The sequence below is a fragment of the Coregonus clupeaformis genome, chromosome 24 (assembly GCF_020615455.1).
Source record: "Coregonus clupeaformis isolate EN_2021a chromosome 24, ASM2061545v1, whole genome shotgun sequence".
In the NCBI taxonomy this organism is placed as follows: domain Eukaryota; kingdom Metazoa; phylum Chordata; class Actinopteri; order Salmoniformes; family Salmonidae; genus Coregonus; species Coregonus clupeaformis.
Window position 1 is genome coordinate 37070498 of NC_059215.1, and position 20207 is coordinate 37090704.

The following is a 20207-nucleotide window of genomic DNA, read 5'->3' on the forward strand; positions in this document are numbered from 1 at the left end:
TTATAAAGGTGCCTTTTTATGGTGAAAATGATCTTCCCCAAACTTGAAACTCACACGCTGTATGCCAGTTAGCCTCTACACCCGTAGTAAAGCGGATTCATGTGCTTCATTTGAAGAAGTTATTTGGCCACTTTAGTTGTGATACAAACCTTATCAAAACATATAGGCCTATGGGCTAGGCTACATGAGGTGTGCGACTATGATTAGAAAAAGTCACAAAAAAAGACATTGTTTCTTGCCTTAAGCTGGGCATCATTCACAAGTGATAATATATAATTCACAAATGATAGGCTAATATTGTCACCCATCAGACAATTCTTGATTTAATCTTATCTTTACATATACTAAATAATATATGTATGAAATTCGTTTTGATTTAGAATGGACCATTATCATGGACCTGTCTTGAAACAGGGGCAGGGGAAAAAATTTATGTAATCTCTGCACTTAAATAGCAAATGGAGGACGCTTTTCCTGTGGTTAATTTTCATACCATCCAGGTAGGCTATACTCCTGTTGTAAAGATAAGCAATGTACTTAATATTTGCTTAATATTAGGAAAGTTGAGAAATAAATATAGTAGGCCTAGCTTATAGAAAGTTGATGGGATCCTCCTCTTTTTAATAGAGTCCATCACTCTGTTTTCTCACGCAATTGCATAGCCTATAGAAATGTTGCACAACATGAGCTCATGGGCTCTCATGAAGTGTTTGATTAGATTTTCAGAGTGATTAGTACCAGGCATTTAGCAAGTTTGGTAGGCTACTAATGACCATCAACAGCATCAGAGCTTGGAGGAGCCTAATTACCTTGACTAAGTGGTCATGTGGAATTTGACTGTCTTCATGACTCGTGACCGCCAGTGTGGTGGTAATAAGGTCACCGCAACAGCCCTAGTCATAATTACTGTGTAAGTCTATGGAAGGAGGTGAGAACTATGAACCTCCTAGGTTTTGTGCTGAAGTAAGAGGAGGATGGAAACTAGCTGTCCTCCGGCTACACCATGGGGCTACCCTACAGAGTGCTGTTGAGGCTACTGTAGACCTTCATTGCAAAATAGTGTGTTTTAATCAATGATTTGGTGACATGAATATATTTAGTATAGTTTATCTAAAAAGGATAACTGTTTCACTATTTTTATTTTCTGAAATTCACTGAGGAGGATGGTCCTCCCCTTCCTCCTCTGAGGAGCCTCCGCTGATCCACACACTGCTTAGATACTCCCCTGATGTTGCAACATTTCAAACATTGTAGGTCTTTGAGGTAAAACCACTGACTTTGGCTGATTTGAAGTATTGCTGCTACGTTAAAACATTGGTTTAAAATCCACTGAACACATTGTCTTGAGCATACAAGAACACCAGTGTCTAGTCCGCCGCACCTGTCAATTCTCTCTCTCTCTTTCAAAAATGTTCTGTCTCAGCAGCTAGACTCACTCTTTGTGAGGGAGGATGGAGGAGATTTCTAGTGGCCAGACTTGCTTGTTACTCCTGTGTTTTGTTATTTTATGAATGGCGAAGTGCACTTAACGCTAGCTATCTAGCCTGCAGGGGTAGCCGGCCTCAGCAGCCCCAGTCAATGGCATTGGATGGGAGCATTGAGGTGAAACAAACATGCTTCTTCCTCACATCTGAAGAAGTACCCTGCTAAAGCCCCCAGCTCTTCTCCTGTTTGGTAATCATCCCAACCAGCAGCAGGAATCAAGGTTTTCATAAAAAGGGCTATTTATATCCTGATTTTTATTTGTTTACGTAATCAGTCACATAATCAGTCAATAATTACAATTAATTAATTACTGCAAGCAAAAAAATAGCAAACCAGATGAAGTAGGTTAAGCATTAATGGTTTTTCTTTCAAATCGTCATTGGGGCCAAGGGAACTTAAGTGCAGAAGAATTATAATGCACTGGATCTCCCATTTTCAAGTCAGAATGCTCACCATGCACCTGTCCCTCATACACTGCTCTCTCCTGACAGGCGCTCCACTTTGGTCATCACCACCAAGATCTTCTGGGGAGGAAAGTACGTATTATACTGGAGCCTTTTTCTCTCTGTGTGTGTGTGTGTGTGCGTGTGCGTGCGTGCATGTGCGTGTTTGTGTGTGTATGTTAGAGGCAGCATTGAGGCTGTATGACTCTTAATTGTTTTCCTGCAAGGAAACAGGGTCAATCCCCTCCTATGAGAATGCCCTTTCACTGACGACCAATTAAAGGGGCAATCATTAGTTGCTACATCCATTTTTGGACAAATAAATGAATGATATGTACCCATTGATTCTTGAAGAATATAACGTATAAATGCCTCATGAGCTTAGTTTAACTGTCATACCCCATCAGAACTCAAAATATAAGCTTGTTTCACTCTGTTTGTAAACAAAGTAAATGTAAACAACCACTGTATAGCCTAAAAACATGGTTAAAACTATAATTTTGATATCATGGATGGTCAGTCCTTGCATCCATGGCGTAGTCTATCGATTTGAGAGTGGTTCGATTTCTCCAGCCCCATCCCTCAGCTTTTTACTGAAACTGCGGGGAGAACACATAGTTAATGTTTCGATTAAGGATTGCTGCTTTAATGGTCTTGCCTAACACTGACAGGAGGCACCCATTCAACTTGAATACGTTTATGTCTTGCATCATACAGATGGAAAGAGGGCACATGCTGCCCCTGCTAAGACATGCTGTGTGTCAAGTGTGCCCTCTATTTATCTCTATGTCTCACATTCAACCCACCAATATGGATCCAATACAGTGAACATCTGTACTGTATCAGCTACATTATGACTTGTGAAACTGTGAATTGTAGCAGGGAGTTGTTAAACGTCACGATTTTATATCCTGACAAGGGCATTTGTTGTTTGCTTTTCAGAGCAGAAACAGAAAGAGGGTTGTCCAGAAAACATATAATCGAAGGTAAGCCATTTTAAGCCACTTTTATACAGAGTTATTATTGCATGTACAATGTGGTAGCCTATATACTTGCAGGATATCAATATGACATTTGCGACCAATCCAGTCATTCACTAGATTCAGTACCTACTGTATATACAGTGCATAAATGAAAGCATTTAAGACAAACAGGATTGTGGCTTTAATGTAAAGTACATTTTACATTTTAGTCATTTAGCAGACGCTCTTATCCAGAGCGACTTACAGTTAGTGAGTGCATACATATTTTTCATACTGGCCCCCCGTGGGAAACGAACCCACAACCCTGGCGTTGCAAACGCCATGCTCTACCAACTGAGCTACACGGGACTAAGTATTACCGTTATCTTGATGGTCTTTGCCCTATATAATGCAGGACTAAGGGCATCGCTAGACAGACTGCAGCTAGAGTATGTGGATGTCGTTTTCGCAAACAGACCGGACCCCAACACACCTATGGAAGGTAGGCAGCACTCTTCTTTGAATGCTGTTTGTTTACATTCATCTGTGGTATTTTCAGTGCTGCGTATCTGCTGCACAGTGACATATTCTTGCGATAAACAGACCACCTTGCATCCAGTGGTGCAGCGGTGCATTAATAATGCTCAGTCAGGCTAGCATCTCATGCGTATATATTATCTACAGACAGATAAATGGTTCTATGCTTTGGACCTTAAGGTTACATTTACTTTCATTGGGTACATAAGTCTAAGTTTTACGAATCCTAACTGTAGAGATAGGACACAGTTGACAGCTCAAACATCCTCTTTGCGTACGAACTGCGGTAATATATGATTGTCTAAACACAAACCTACCGAACAGGGGCATGGGCAATGGATGATAAATGTATATTCCTGTCACCGATTTAAATGGTCAGTAAAGCATTGTGAACTTTGAACTTGAGCTCGAGCTCAGTCAGTGCATGATGGGGCTCGCTGTATTGAGCTGTGGCTCCCACCCTGCTGCCCCTTATGTATACTTCCAGATGTCATTTCATTCACAGACTGGTCAACGTCTTCACTTTCTTTTTGTTTGTCACCAGGAGACCCATTTCACACCTCAAAGTCCAAGACATTCATCATAGAAGGTACATGGTACCCTTAGTCAAAACAAAGTGTTCAATCAACACCCCTTCAAACGAAAGGCATTTTATGGCAGTGACTTGATAGAAGTAGTCCTCCCTCCATTATCCTACCATTCAAAAACCCCTTTGAATCCATAAAATGTTGGACTTTTCGTAGTGCTAGCAAAAAAAGGGTGGTCTACTGTAGTGGATTGATTCATACTTGGTAACGTTACATCTTGCAAGTACATTTTGGAGAAGTTCACTGAATTTCATGGATCCCTCATTCATTGTAAAAACGAAAAATCCTTAACTTCAATTTCCTTTCTCATTTTCACTTCAAAGCCAACATTTATTTTTGAATCTTTTTTTTTCTCATGTTTTCTCAATCAGTTCATCAGTATAACAGATATGTTTATTTGTCAGAAATAAATTAATTATTTCTGGGCTTATAATGCCAATGCGGGCAGTTTCAGATACCCTTGTCGTCTTGAAAAGGCCATTTCCACTTTTTGTTGTTGGAAGAAATGACACTTAAAGATGTCCATTCTCTCCGGCTGACAATTGTAACCAGAATATGATGTAATCCTTCCAGAATCCTTTGATTTACTCAGTTTGGTGTCTTTCTGTTTTATCTCTCTCTCTCTCTCTCTCTCTCTCTCTCTCTCTCTCTCTCTCTCTCTCTCTCTCTCTCTCTCTCTCTCTCTCTCTCTCTCTCTCTCTCTCTCTCTTTTTTTTTTTTTTCTCTCTCTCTCTCTCTCTCTCTCTTTCTCTCTCTCTCTCTCTCTCTCTCTCTCTCTCTCTCTCTCTCTCTCTTTCTCTCTCTCTCTCTCTCTCTCTCTCTCTCTCTCTCTCTCTCTCTCTCTCTCTCTCTCTCTCTCTCTCTCTCTCTCTCTCTCTCTCTCTCTCTCTTCAACTGTAACTTATAACAGATCAATGCAATAAAGTAGAGTTCCATACCATGTAGAAAGAGGAGCAGGATATGAGGTGTACACAGTCACATGTACCTTTACAGTAGCCATAAAGCATTGTGAAAGCCAAAGTACCCCATGCACAAACCCCTCCTGACCATTACTGTTTTTGTTGGCATCACTCACCCCTCCCATTTCTCAGACGACTGGCTTGGTTTCCTTTTATTTTGCAAGATGTCCGCTGCCGGTGCTGCTGCAGCCTCCTTTGTGAACGCTGTCTTGACTGCAGTGTGTCTCTCTAGCCTGAGCATGCAACCCATCAGGGTTTTGTTCCAGCCAAGCAGTAACCTGATTATACTAATCAGAGTCTTGATTAAATACTAGTTAATGGGTAGAATAGGTTTGATACTTGCCTGGAACAAAACCTTGCACCCACATGTGCCATAGGAGGTAAAGAATGCATACCCCGGGCTAGATGATGGTTTTGGGGCCACTGAAGCCTTATTCACAAATCTTCCTTTTTTTCTCTTTACAACAGTTAAAGACGGTACAAATATAACAGCCGAGACAAGACAAGACGTTTTTATGCAGTTTTAGAACAAAGTTTGCTTGATCTGAATGTTCTAGTTTTAGAATGTCTCATTTCAGCTGCTGGAGTTTCCAGAATTCAACCTGTCAAAACTTAGCTAAAGACTTGAGACGAGACGGGTCTGTTTAGCCAATCAGAGAGCAGTATGCTGACGTTCTGTGTTAGCCAAGCAGCTAGGTAGCTAGCCAAGCAGACAGCTAGCCAGCTATTTTGCTCTAGCTAGCCTAGTTTGCTGATATATCTCTGACAAGTTACAAAGTGTGCCCTATTTCTGGTGCATATATTTCATGATACTTGTTTGCTACAACACCTTGCTACAACAAGTGGTAACTGTCTCAAAGTTTTTGTATCTGAATGTGCATCTTTAGTCAGCTGTTCTACAACACATAATTCTAAAACGATCTAGTTTTTTTCTTGTCTCGTCTTTCCATATGTCAGAGTTATATCTCAAATAAAATAACATTTTACAGCAAGTATAAAAGGTGCAGTGAAATGCTTGTGTGCTAGCTCCCTCAACATTGCAGTTCAATAATCAATATCAACTAGAATAAATAAATGGGGATACAACAAGCTTCATAGTTTATAAAGTATGAATGGTAGCAAAAAGCTGTGTTGAAGCCATCTAAGTTGAGTCAGTCTGCACATGTCAACATTGGGGTGGTGTTTGTAGCTGAAACGGATCAAGAGCAGTGGAATCCAAAATTTGCCTTTGAAGTCTATGGAGCTTTTATGCAAACGTGAAACTGTTATAGTTCAAAAAGTACAAATAGCATCAACAATCTCTTGACATGCAATCTAAGTTGAGTCAGTCTGTACATGTCAGCGTTGGTTTGTGTTTGTAGCTTTAATGGTTCAAGAGCATTGGTTAATCCAAATACTTTGCCTTCAAGCCTATAGAGCTTTTATGGACATTTAAAATGGTTATAGTTCAAATAGTATAAATGGTATCAAAAAGCTGTATACAAACACGCTATTCCAGAACGGTCTGAACGTTTTAGAGTTTGAATGGCGTTTCTAGCTTAAACCATTGAAGACTAGCAGCGACCGGTATTTCTTCCATTAAAGTCTATAACCCCTGAAATATGTTGGGGTTTATGCAAATATGGTTGTAGTGTGAAAAGTATAATTAGAATCAAACGTTTTTTTCAAGCAACAGTACCAGTGCCAGTCTGCACGTTTTAAAGTTGCTTTGGTGTTGGTATATTTAACGGTTCAAGAGCAGTGGCGAATCCAAATACTTCCCATTTAAGCTTAGGTATCACCTTTAAAACAGTAATAGTTCAGAAAGTATACATGGTATCAAAACGCTGAATACGAGCAACCTATTCCAGACCAGTCTGCACATTTGAAAGTTTGAATGGCGTTTCTAGCTTAAATGGTTGAAGACTAGTAGTTAAGGGATACATTTTTACCATTCAACTCTATGGCCATTGAAATGCATTGGGATTTATGTAAATGTGGTTTTAGCAGGAAAAGTAGTATCAAACTTTTTTTTCAAGTGCACTGCGGACGGTCAGCCTACACGTTTTAAAGTTGTTTTGGTGTCGGTAGATTTTACGGTTTTGACGCTACAGGTCGCACAGAGCTGTTCTCTTTAAAACATGCTTTTAAAACAACCTGTTTTTAAAATGTAATGTTTCTTATATAAAGGGAGCATGAAAAGCTTTGAAGAAAACTCTGGGTTTTGGATTGACCCTACTGCTATTTTGACTCTGGCATGAACAGTGCTGTTTTTGCCCCGATAAAATTGGTCAGACAATGTATTTGACTGCCTGATTTGTGACTGTAAAACCTTAACGCATAAATACTTTTAAAAATGTCAATTGAGCGTCAAATCAAAACAAAAGCCTCAAAAAAAGAAAATCAGTGTGTTGATTGACTCCAAAAAGGAATGACATTTTCTTCCTTTTCTCCCCATATGTTTCACTGCTCATTATTTTCACTGATGTATACATTAACTAGGTAACTCCTTTGTGCTTTTACCCTTTGTCCAAAATTCTATGTGGACTTTCCTTCTATCTCCTCTTTCTCTTTCATTTATCATATCCCTCTCCTCAATGCCTTTTCACCCTCTCTCTTACTCTCACCTGTTCCCTCCACTCCTCTTCTCCAATGTCGGGGCCAATGGGTGAATGGTGTCTTTTGATTGGCAGAGACGGTGCGGGCAATGACCCATGTGATCAACCAGGGGATGGCCATGTACTGGGGAACATCGCGCTGGAGCTCCATGGAGATCATGGTGAGTTGGAAAACAGTTGAAACACAATTAAACCATGGATTACTTAAAATAATCAATTACTTATTCCCATCACTGTATTGTTACGAAAGTACATTGTTCGTCCCTGAGCCTGTTTGCTTCTGTTCCTTTTCTGTCCTATAGGAGGCATACTCAGTGGCCAGGCAGTTCAACCTGATCCCCCCTATATGTGAGCAGGCTGAGTACCACATGTTCCAGAGGGAGAAGGTGGAGGTGCAGCTCCCCGAGCTCTTCCACAAAATAGGTAAGTTACACAGCAACCGTCTGCCTCCCTTTGGTTCGACCCATAGAGGTGGATAGAGGGTGCACTTACAACAACGATAAAAGATAGGTGTGCCCTCTTTCCATCGTTATGGTTCCAGCGTTTAATAAGGGTAGACCCTGAAAGAGCTGAGGTCTGCCATTTTTGCCACAAACATACTCCATTGGCTGCTATTCATGTTTGGTAATGTGGCTAATGCTAGCCAGAAGTTGTGATAATACTAATGTAGCTAATATACAGTATTTGTATTTTGAATGAATCACTCTTAGGGGATGCTCTCAGTCCGAGTAACCTGTCAAGGCACATAAAGACCAAGGCATGGAAGTCATAATGGCGGTAAAGCTTGGTATTCATTAGGCACCAAATGGAAGAAAACAGACTAAAACATAGAGGGCCTACCTGAACTTGTCCAATAAGAAACACTTGTTTTCGGTTTCCGTTGCAAAACGTTTTGCTACGGTGTGCACTAATGAATATGATCCTGATGTCTCTGTGCAGGTGTGGGTGCCATGACATGGTCTCCGCTGGCGTGCGGGATCATCTCAGGGAAGTACGACAGTGGGGTACCCCCGTGCTCACGGGCCTCACTAAAGGTAACCTTTGACCCTTGACATGTGACTGATGCCTTATCCTCTCCAGCCCACATCTCGTCGCTTGTCTGTCACACCCCTTTGCTTGTGGTTGTAGTTGGTGTTGTTTTTTTGTCCTGCCACTGTGCCACCTTCCTTTCTGCTAACAACAGTTTATCCTGATAGCACATTGTTGTAGTACGTTCCTCTGACTTAATGCATGTCAATTGAGGATTGGGGACTTTAGAAAGTGTCAGGAAAGCCATTCGGTGTATATGGGTCACCCAGCTTCAGTGGAACATTCCTACACACCTACGCACAAATGCACAAATGCACACATGCGCACACACAAACACACACAGACACACACACACACACACACACACACACACACACACACACACTGTGCTCTCTCTTTCTGTGTGTTCTGTACCATGCTGTCTATCGCTCTCCTCCTCCTGTTCAGCGACATCTTTGGCTTAATGATCCTCAAATGAAGGGATCTATGCCATTGATTTCCTATGTCATACACTCCACTGGTGGAAACAGGCCATTTATGTCCACTCAGGCACACAAATGTGGAAGCACTGAACCAAGGTCTAAGACAGAGGGTGGCTGTGTGTGTGCGATAACCAGAGGCAGGCAGTTACAGTCTCTGTGTAGTTCCCTCACATAGCAGACATCTGCTCTGCCACTGGTGAGAGATCCACACACACTGTATGCGTTATGTATGATATCTCTATAACTTTCAGCCATTCACAGAAAGGCATCTCTGCACACAAGGGGTTTCTGGATACAGTAGTCCTGAGCTGGTGTGTGTGTGTGTGTGTGTGTGTGTGTGTGTGTGTGTGTGTGTGTGTGTGTGTGTGTGTGTGTGTGTGTGTGTGTGTGTGTGTGTGTGTGTGTGTGTGTGTGTGTGTGTGTGTGTGTGTGTGTGTGTGTGTGTGTGTGTGTGTGTGTGTGTGTGTGTGTGTGTGTGTGTGTGTGTGTGTGTGTGTGTGTGTGTGTGTGTGTGTGTGTGTGTGTGTGTGTGTGCACACGCATGCGTGTGTGTTCTGTGCTGTGACAGGGCTACCAGTGGATGAAGGACAAGATCCTGAGTGAGGAGGGGCGCCGTCAGCAGGCGAAGCTGAAAGAGCTGCAGGCCATTGCCGAGCGACTGGGCTGCACCCTGCCCCAGCTCGCCATCGGTAACACACACCTGCCACTCTCTCTTTTTCTCTCTGTCTGTCTGTCCTGTCCAGCCGTCCGTCTGTCTCTTTAGAGCTCCAGCGTCTGTTAGTCAGTCTGATTTATGCAATCTATCTAACAGGGACAGTGCACGTTAATCAACATATCAGTGTTCACATCAATGTAAAATTACCAGAATTAGCAAATGAGCTAACCGTCGTCCATAGTCTGTCTGTCTAGTAGAACCTCAAGTAGGAGGTTGGTCAAGTCCCTGGTAGTCAAATATTCCGATGTGTTGGTTCAGCTTAACGTCACAGTGCCTGAGAATGAGTCTTTGTGCTCACCTGAAGTCACTTAGTTGCACTGGACATGTGCGTGTGTGTGTGTGTTTCCTCACCCCTTCACTGTACTTTGTGCTTCCACACACACATTGTTCATTTTCCTGTGTGGTTGTTCCCTCCCACAGCATGGTGCCTGAGGAATGAAGGGGTGAGCTCTGTGCTACTGGGGGCCTCCAGCACAGACCAACTGATGGAGAATCTAGCAGCAATACAGGTCAGAAGTGAATACTCCACACACACACATTCACACAAGTACTCACATTCACACATACTGTACTTATGCATGCTTGCTCACATACCACATACACATGATCTCTCTCTCTCTCTTTCACACACACACACACACACTGGGTGTGAACCCATGTGTGCAAGAACTCACATTCACACATACTTATGGATACTTGCTCACATACCACATACACATGCTCTCCCTCTCTCTCCACACACTGAGAAAGATATTCTAACCGAGCATTGCCTCTAAGTGGTAAACACAGTGCCTTCGGAAAGTATTCAGACCCCTTGACTTTTTCCACATTACGTTACAGCCTTATTCTAAAATTCATTAAATAAATGAAACTCCTCAACAATCTACACACAATACCCCATAATGACAAAGACAAAAACTTTGTTTTGTTTTACATTTTTGCAAAAAAAAAAAAAATGAAATACCTAATTTACATAAGTATTCAGACCCTTTGCTATGAGACTCGAAATTGAGCTCAGGTGCATCCTGTTTCCATTGATCATCATTGAGATGTTTCTACAACTTGATTGGAGTCCACCTGTGGTAAATTCAATTGATTGGACATGATTTGGAAAGGCACACACCTGTCTATATAAGGTCCCACAGTTGACAGCGCATGTCAGAGCAAAAACCAAGACATGATGTCGAAGGAATTGTCCGAAGAGCTCCGAGACAGGATTGTGTCGAGGCACAGATCTGGGGAAGGGTACCAAAACATTTCTGCAGCATTGAAGGTCCCCAAGAACACAGTGCCCTTCATCATTCTTAAATGGAAAATGTTTGGAACCACCAAGAGTCTTCCTAGAGCTGGCCACGCGGCCAAACTGAGCAATCGGGGGAGAAGGGCCTTGGTCAGGGAGGTGACCAAGAACCTGATGGAGCTCCAGAGTTCCTCTGTGGAGATGGGAGAACCTTCCAGAAGGACATCCATCTCTGCAGCACTCCACCAATCAGGTCTTTATGGTAGAGTGTCCAGACAGAAGCCACTCCTCAGTAAAAGGCACATGACAGCCCGCTTGGAGTTTGCCAAAAGGCACCTAAAGACTCCCAAACCATGAGAAACAAGATTATCTGGTCTGATGAAACCAAGATTGAACTCTTTGGCCTGAATGCCAAGCGTCATGTCTGGAGGAAACCTGGCACCATTCCTACGGTGAAGCATGGTGGTGGCAGCATCATGCTGTGGGGATGTTTTTTAGCGGAGGGACTGGGAGACTACTCAGGATCAAGGCAAAGATGATTGGAGCAAAGTACAGAGAGATCCTTGATGAAAACCTGCTCCAGAGCGCTCAGGACCTCACACTGGGGCAAAGGTTCACCTTCCAACAGGACAACGATCCTAAGCACACAGCCAAGACAACGCAGGAGTGGCTTCGGGAGAAATCTCTCAATGTCCTTGAGTGGCCCAGCTTGAGCCCGGACTTGAACCCAATCGAACATCTCTGGAGAGACCTGAAAATAGCTGTGCAGCAACGCTCCCCATCCAACCTGACAGAGCTTGAGAGGATCTGCAGAGATTAATGGGAGAAACTCCCCAAATACAGGTGTGCCAAGCTTGTAGCGTCATACCAAAGAAGACTCGATGCTGTAATCGCTGCCAAAGGTACTTCAACAAAGTACTGAGTAAAGAGTCTGAATACTTATGTAATTGTGATATTTCCATTTATTTATTTTGTATACATTTGGAAACATTTATAAAAACCTGTTTTTGCTTTGTCATTATGGGTTATTGTGTGTAGATTGAGGCAAAAAAAGTTTACATCAATTTTAGAATAAGGCTGTAACGTAACAAAATGTGGAAAAAGTGAAGGGGTCTGAATACTTTCCGAAGGCACTGTACATCTGCGACATCTGCTTAATTTCCAGAACATTTTGTTGTTGTTGTTTTGTTTTTTACATTGTAGCTCAATTCTATTTTTTGCCTTATTGGGAAATATTTCAGTCTGGGGTGATAGTCTGTTTGCTTGTATTTGTTTACTGTTGTTGACGTGGATTTGATGACTTGTGTAGTGGCATTGAATTTGAATTCCAACTGGGGACATTGTGTTCATTATGTAATGTATGTCACTCTCCTTCTCTCACAGGTTCTTCCAAAGTTGTCGTCCTCCATCGTGCATGAGATGGATAGTATCCTAGGCAACAAGCCCTACAGTAAAAAGGACTACAGATCCTAGAGGCTGCCTGTGGAACATTGTTGGGCACTCAGCATCTTCCTACTTCCTCGTTTGCGACCAGCTTCAGTTGAACAAGACACCAGGCACCATGGGAAATATATAGCCATTAAACCACTTGGGAAAGTCAATCAGAGTATCTAAAAATATATATATTTCTCCCAACCCAAAGATTTTAGAGGAAACTTGGAGACGTGTCCCGTCCAAGGAACTGTATTCACCATTTCAGTGATTTCAGTGAAACACTTGCTTCAGCATGAAAAAAAAACATTTATTTCGGGTCAAAGGGAAAAACACAAAAAGTCACGCACATGTTTGCCTTGCATTAATTTCCTGCTTGGCCATCTTATTATTATTTAGAAAAGTAGATGGACCCAGAGCAAGTCCTTAAATGCACTTCATTCATAAATTATTTATTCTATAACAGATTCTTGATTTAAAAGGATCAGAATCCAGAACCCTTTTGAAAAGGTTTTTGTCTTGTATAGGTCCCATAAAATGAATTGATCCAGCACTCCATTAAAGATGCACTGTGCAGAAATCACTCCGCCATTTCCTGGTTGCTAAAATTCTAATAGTTCGCTTAATTTCACTTTATATGACAAAACAAGCAAGTATAGTGTAGAGAATCACTGTAACATCTAAACCGCTGTGAAATATATTTTCCATAACCAACAATATTGTATTTTCAGCTGTTTGTAGCTGGTGTACAAAAACGAAAGTAAGACACAAAAACTAAACTTAAGAACGGGAAGCATAGAAAGAGAGCACATAGAACAGATCTACAGCTTCTTAGACTTGCTTTCAATGAGAATGACAGATCTATAACTCACATTTCTATGTGAATTTGGTCAGGTCGCCCAAAAAGTTACATATTGCAGCTATAAATAACTAATACATTGGTCGTATTGAAGACTGAATAGTATAACTTTTGTTGAGATTACCAAAGCTGATACTATACCATGCATAGACAATATAAATAGAATGATGAGGAGTGGACATGATTCATTCTGTATCTGATATAAAGGGCATATGTCCCACTACCCTGATGATTAGTTGAAAAAAAGGACATTGAACACTTAAACACACATTGCACACAGAGGTGTCATGAGTTAGTATGGTTAAATCACACCCATTCAACTAAGGCAACTTGGGCTGCCATCTTTTCAACTGGCATAAAGTTGAAGCCTACAGTATATCTTCCAACCAAAGACAAACATTGGTATGGAGGAAGATTCATGCCAACATCAATGCACAAGAATATTAAAATTGAACACTAGCATGAACCATTCTCCATAAATTATTAGTTATTTCTGAATTTCACCTAGCTACAAGACTGTAAATCTGCCAGTCTGTGTGAATTTTTTTGTAAGCCTACCGAATGGCAGTGTCTATCCTATTAATTGTATTTCTTCACTTCTATTCCTTTACACACACACACTCCCTCCCTCTGCTTCAGTGTGAAGAGGGCTGCCCTCCCAGCCATATACAGTAATGGCTTTTCAGAGAGCACTCAGTGAGAAAACCCCTTGCCTCAATAACTCTGTCACATCCTTTAGTGACTGGATCAGGTTAAGTGTTTTTAACCTTTTACTCCCTTTATGGCAGAAGACAGGGTCCCGGGATTGGTCATGCAGTTTTCCCAGAGTGCTAAATAATACAGCTTCCTGTGTTATGAAGTGATGTAACACAAAACAGAACAAACTGGCACCATCTGTCAACAACTACTTCTCCCTTCCCAAAAATATATATGTTTCATGTAAGCGTAATGTTCTCGTTTCATAAATGCTTTCTGTGAGCAGACAAAGCTACGGAATAGTGAAGGTCCAGTGGGAAGGCATATTAGTGTGTGTGTGCGTGCGTGCGTGCGTGTGTGGACCTCACTTTACCTGGTCTTGGTCACTGCTGTAGTTGGACAAGAGACATGTTCACTCGTCTAAAGCCAAAAAGAACACCACAACACACATATTACTGTACTGTATAATACACAAGGCATCTAAGTGGTTTCTGCCAGTCAGAGTGACTGTGGTTCGTTTTGATTTCAGTCTCAACGTCGCTTGAGATTCATTTAGGGATGCTTTCACGCAGCCTAGTCTCCTTTCCTCTGTCATTGAAAATGTGGGAACATGATATTTGGGAAACACAGTTGCAAACATAGTATTTTCTGTGTTTGCAATGTCAAATTTTCTGCCTAAAGATATTGTGTCCCGATTCTAAACAATGTTCAAAAGCGTTTGTGAGATAGACACACTGGTTGTATCTCATTCTAAATGAGATAGAGATTGAAAGAGAGAAAAAGAGAGAGAGGGACATGTCAAAGTCAATGCTGCAAACCTCAGGAGTATCTTTGTTGGGGCTTTGGCGCCCCCCTCAGGTCTTAAAACATCAGTGGCAGCATTGATGTTGATACTTCTTGTCTGAGAAAACACCCATCCTGTCTACAATTGGTATAAAAACCTGATCCGTGCTTCACCTTAATATTTTGAGTTCAATATTTTGATTTGATAATGTCATTTCAATTTGGCAAGATAACTTGACATTTGCCATTATAATGACATGCTCTAACTATGGCAATGGATGGTTGATGGTATGATGCCATTTAGTAACAAGACAGTAAAGTCTACAGTAAATACAATTTTGTAACACCTTACCGCAAGTTTGCATAAGTATATATTCTCATTACAGTTGTGACACTGAGATAGTTGGCCCATATCAACTCTGCTGTCCAACCAGTTACTGAAATAAAAATGACTGGGACTGAAATGACTGGGACTTGAGCATTAGGTATGATGATAGTTTAAGGTAGGCTGATGGATGTGCTTCCAGGTTAACTTAGCCTGTAGTTCAACACAACACAGGCCTGCAAGATTGATGGGGTGTCCAGATTTCCAGTACACCAGACAAAAAAGTGACTGTTTATATATTGCATGGGCACCCACTTTGACACTACTCTTTAGCTAATGTGATACAAATACAGCATATTGTCTGAGTGTAAACATACAGCTTTTTTTATGTTGTATACCTATGTTTTACATGTAACATACCTATGTTTTGTTTGCTTAAATTATGTATTTAGGGATTACAACTGGCCTAGCCTGTAAGGCTTTTGGCTTTCACCAAAGCTCACAACTGAGCAACATGGAGGAAACATCTTATTTTAAAGCTAGGTTATATACTGTAACCGCTCAAATTGTACAGTTGCATATGCGTGTGAGTGTGTGCATGTGTTCATGAGTGCGAGCCTGTGTATGTGTGTGTGTATACCAGTAACCCACACTGCTCTCTTATGTTTTGTCCTGTGTGCTCTGATGTGGACTTTGGCAGGACAACTAAATATTTGTTGCATGTGCATTTCTCTAAGTTTGTGGTCACCAGGCTGGTTCTACCTAGTCCCAGGGAGCTACTGCACAAGGCATCTCTACATCAGACTGTCACTTAGAAACATTAAGTAAAGGAGTGTGTGGGAGCTAGCCTGGGTGCCAGGAGAAACAGAAAAGTGATTATTTAGCCAAGGATCATTCTTTCTCTTAGAATATTTGTCTCTTTGGGTGTGTTCTAAAGTAAAGTTACATTATATAACATTTCCATCCTTTGCAGATTGTTAGCATAGTGCTGGTCAGTCACAGGTAAATGCAGCCCGAGCATCTAGTTAAGGCACGCTATGAAGACACACACTATGTTGTAGATAAGACCAAACATAATCAACTAAGTAGAATATGCTACTGTGCATTTCATGTAAAGGGACTAATTGACAAGCTATTCTAATGGTCTTATTTTTTACACACACAAATACTGTGCAGCATAGGAATCTGTAATATAGTCAACTACTAGCTACTTGTACATTTGCAATGTCAAAATACAATGGATTCGCAGATTCTTTCTGTACTGTATATAATCTAAAGTATGTATATACTGTATGGCTGTTAGCTATCACTTTCTGCCTTTGTTTTATCTTCTGTTCATTTTGCAAGCATCGCTTACTGAATTGTGATTGAAGCAGACATTAGGTGAATTGTGTTTACAGCTTGAGAACGTATAAATATTCAAATAAATGCTATAAATAAAAATAAACGTATTGACTTCATACAGAACATGACTTGACTGTGTGGAGATTTGTTCCCATTGAAGATTATCAAGTTTGTAAAGCAAAGACACTTTTAAAGCGGTTTGAATTGTTTATTTTTAGTCGTAAACATATCCAATCTGATGAAATAAGCGATGATGACACAAGGGACAAAAATATCAGATTGTAAATTAGTTCGTTCATTTTCAATTTCAATTCATATCAAAATACAATGCTAATGTTTCCTCTTGACCAAGGCGCGCAAATTACATTTTGCTTATGTAACGTTTTTGTTGGTGCTGTCATCTTCAGGACAGGAATACCAGCTTACTTAACGGAGGAATAAACACACATGTTCATCGTTGGTGTTTCAACCAGAACGCGGGAAAATGCCCTTTGTTTATTTTCGCACATGCGCAGTTGTACATCTCTCATAGGGCATAACTGTACCAGTGTAAGAACACAATTTATAACATATTAGTCTATATGTTAACACCCCCACTTGCTCTTATACTGTACAAGTCGTATTCAACCTAACTATCAACACATTTAGCTTACAGTTATACATCTCACAAATGTCAGTTTACATTCCAAACATATAACCCAAGAATTTTTCATTTTTGAACTTCGTTACAGGTTTAGTCAAAACATCTGCAACCATGTCTGCCGTTGGACAATATTCAATACTTATTTTGCCATCACTGAGCGCAGATCGAATGAAATGATATCTGATGTCAACATGTTTACATCTCTGACGACATACTGGGTTCTTTGACAGAGCAATTGCACCTTGGTTATCTTCAAAGATTGTTACTGGTGCATATTAGCACTCACTATCCATCTGGCCCAATAACTGTACAAGGTACAAACTTTCTTGTGTAGTAGCAGCCAGTGCCATGTACTCTGCTTCACATGTAGATAAAGCTACTGTTGGCTGCTTCTTAGACCTCCATGAAATAACAGGTCCACATTTAGTTAAACTAAAACAATACCCTGTTATGCTTCATCTGTCACTTTGATCTGCTGCCCAATCAGCATCACTATATGCTACGAGGTTGTGTTTTTCCACCCCCCTTTTTGTAACACAACTCCTGATTCATTGTCCCCTTCAAGTACCTCAACACATGTTTAGCTGTTATCCAGTGTTGCTCTTTTGGTTCTGATAGGTATTGTGACAGCTTGCTGACAATCCAGCTGATATCCGGTCTTGTACATGTTATAACATATATCAAGCTGCCTATCACTTCACGATACCTTTTTGAATCAATAGGTTCACCATCACCATGAAAGTTAGTTTTTTTGTTCACATAGTGTTGACCTTGTTTTACAGTCTGACATACCAAACCTTTCCAGTATCTTGGTTATGTACCTTGTTTGGCTCATCTTTATTTTCCCTTCACTTTGTGTAAAATCGATGCCTAGGAAATGTCTAAGCCTCCCAAGATCTTTCATCTTAAATTTTTCACTTAACATTTCTTTTACACTTGTGAGTGAGTCACTATCACTAGCAGCGATAATTAGATCATCGACCCAAATTATCAAAATGATCCTTTCTGTTGCAGTTTGTTTGTTGTAAACACAGTGATCAGCTGGGTTCTGTGTAAAACCATTTTCACTAAGGTGATCATGCAACATTTTGTCCCAGTTCCTTCCTGACTGTTTCCGGCCGTACAGTGACTTGTTCAGTTTGCAGACTAGTTGCTCACCTGTATCTGACCTGACTTAAAAACCCTCTGGTTGCTCCATGTACACTTCACAGTCAATAGGAGCATGTAGATATGCTGTTTTGACATCCATCTGATGCAACTCTAAGTCATACTGAGCTGCTAGCTGCATCAAACAACGTACTGATGTCATATTTGCAGTTGGAGAAAAAGTATCCTTATAGTCTATTCCTGCCACTTGACTATATCCCTTTGCAACATATCTTGCCTTGTATGTCTCAGTCTCATCTGAATTGTTTTTTGACCGCATAGACCCACCTGCCCCCCACTGCATTTTTACCCTCTGGCAGTGTGGTCAATGTGAATGTATCATTTTCCCTAAGGGAATCCATCTCCTCCTTCATAGCAGTAGCCCAAATCTCTGATTTTGGTGAAATCATTGCTTCTTTGAAGGTTTGTGGTGCATTGCACATTACTCTGTAGCAGTAGTCAACACTAGGTGGTATCTGGTCATCACACTTCACTTTACACTCATAGTCTTTTAAGTACTGGGGCTTCTTCCTCTCTCTGTCTGGATAGCGTGGACTCTGACTATCTGAAGTCTCGATTTGCACATCTTGTGTCTCTTCGGAATTTTGATCTGCCATCTTGGCTTTTGGCATGGGGGATTGAAATCTCTCCCCATGAAGATCATCACTCATTTCCAAATCTGTCTGAGTTTGGCGTTCGACTACACCTTTTGTAACGAACTTGACTAATCTGTTTTTAAGAACTTTTCCAGTGTCTGGGTAGTAGACTAGGTATGCTGGACTATTTTTATCATACCCGACAAAAATACCCCTTTTCACATCTTGAGTCCAACTTTTTCTTGTTCTGTCTGTATGCATAGCAAACAGATCCAAATTCTTTCATCTTTGAAAGATCAGGCTTTCTCCCAGTAAACATGTAGTGTGGAGTCTGTCCTACACGCTTATTGTAACACCTATTGCGAATTACTGCAGCAGTCATTACAGCATATGTCCACAATTTCTTTGGTAGGTTGCTCTCAAGTAGCATGCATCTTGCCATTTCAAACAGTGTTCTCCAATTTCTCTCAGCGGTCCCATTTTGATGGGGTGAGTAAGGGGCTGAAGTTTCATGTCTTATGGCATTCTTACTGAGCAGTGACTGGAACTCTTTGGCTGTGTACTCTGTGCCATTATCTGACCTGACACACTTTATTTTTCCATAAGGGGCCACATCAGCAATAAACTTCTCAGTAGCTTTTACAGTATCACTTTTTGCTTTTAGGAAATACACAAAAACTGCCCCTGAATAATCATCCGTAAATGCTAGAGTATATCTGAACCCATCTTTCGCCTCTGGCTCAATAGGGCCAGCCAAATCAGTGTGCACAAGCTCAATAGCTGCTTTTGCCTTTTCATCAGGCTCTCTGTTTCTGCTCTGAACAAATTTTCCCTGTGTGCAGATTTCACAGTTGAGGGTAGATTTGTCAATCTTACCTGTGATTTTCATTCCCTCTGTCACATTTTCTAACTTTGACACATCCTCAAAATTACAGTGGCCAAGAATTTTGTGCCATGTGTGAATATCGTAGCACCCATGACATCCATCATCATTTTCATCACTTACAGTGTTAAGATAGTAAAGTCTATCGTACTCCTCGATGTCAAAAGTGGTACCGTTCTTGTGGATGAGCTTGTTACACCCCCTGTCGAAAGTTGACTGAAGCTCCGTTGGCTGTCGCTGCTTTAACAGAGAAAATGTCCTGTGGAAACGAAGGCACGCACAGCGCCTTCGCCAGCGTTGTTTTCACCCGACGACCCGTGTTGTCTCTCAGGTAAACCTCCGCTGCACCTCTCCTCTCCGCGACACCATTCGTTCTTGTTCCGTCAGCCAGCTCCACGGAATGTTTTTCCGGTTTGAAAGTCTCGTCAAACTCCTTAAACTTCCCGATGTCCGTGACTATATGTG

At 41.1% G+C, this 20207-nt stretch overlaps 1 protein-coding gene across 6 annotated transcripts in view; it reads left to right on the forward strand.

The window, feature by feature from the left end:
• Nucleotides 1-13115, forward strand: part of LOC121538214 (voltage-gated potassium channel subunit beta-2) — a 109902-nt gene extending 96787 nt beyond the window's left edge. For 3 of the 6 annotated variants that reach the window (XM_041846037.2, XM_041846035.2, XM_041846038.2), the window contains 10 exons: nt 1977-2021; nt 2871-2914; nt 3306-3392; nt 3972-4016; nt 7646-7731; nt 7873-7993; nt 8510-8604; nt 9650-9770; nt 10217-10305; nt 12420-13115. In XM_041846037.2, the coding sequence (XP_041701971.2) occupies nt 1977-2021; nt 2871-2914; nt 3306-3392; nt 3972-4016; nt 7646-7731; nt 7873-7993; nt 8510-8604; nt 9650-9770; nt 10217-10305; nt 12420-12509 (823 nt within the window). In that variant the 3' untranslated portion in view covers nt 12510-13115. The remainder of the gene's footprint in view (nt 1-1976; nt 2022-2870; nt 2915-3305; nt 3393-3971; nt 4017-7645; nt 7732-7872; nt 7994-8509; nt 8605-9649; nt 9771-10216; nt 10306-12419) is intronic. The other 3 variants (XM_041846040.2, XM_041846036.2, XM_041846039.2) reach the window with 1 other exon arrangement.
• Nucleotides 13116-20207: the final 7092 nt, after the last annotated feature.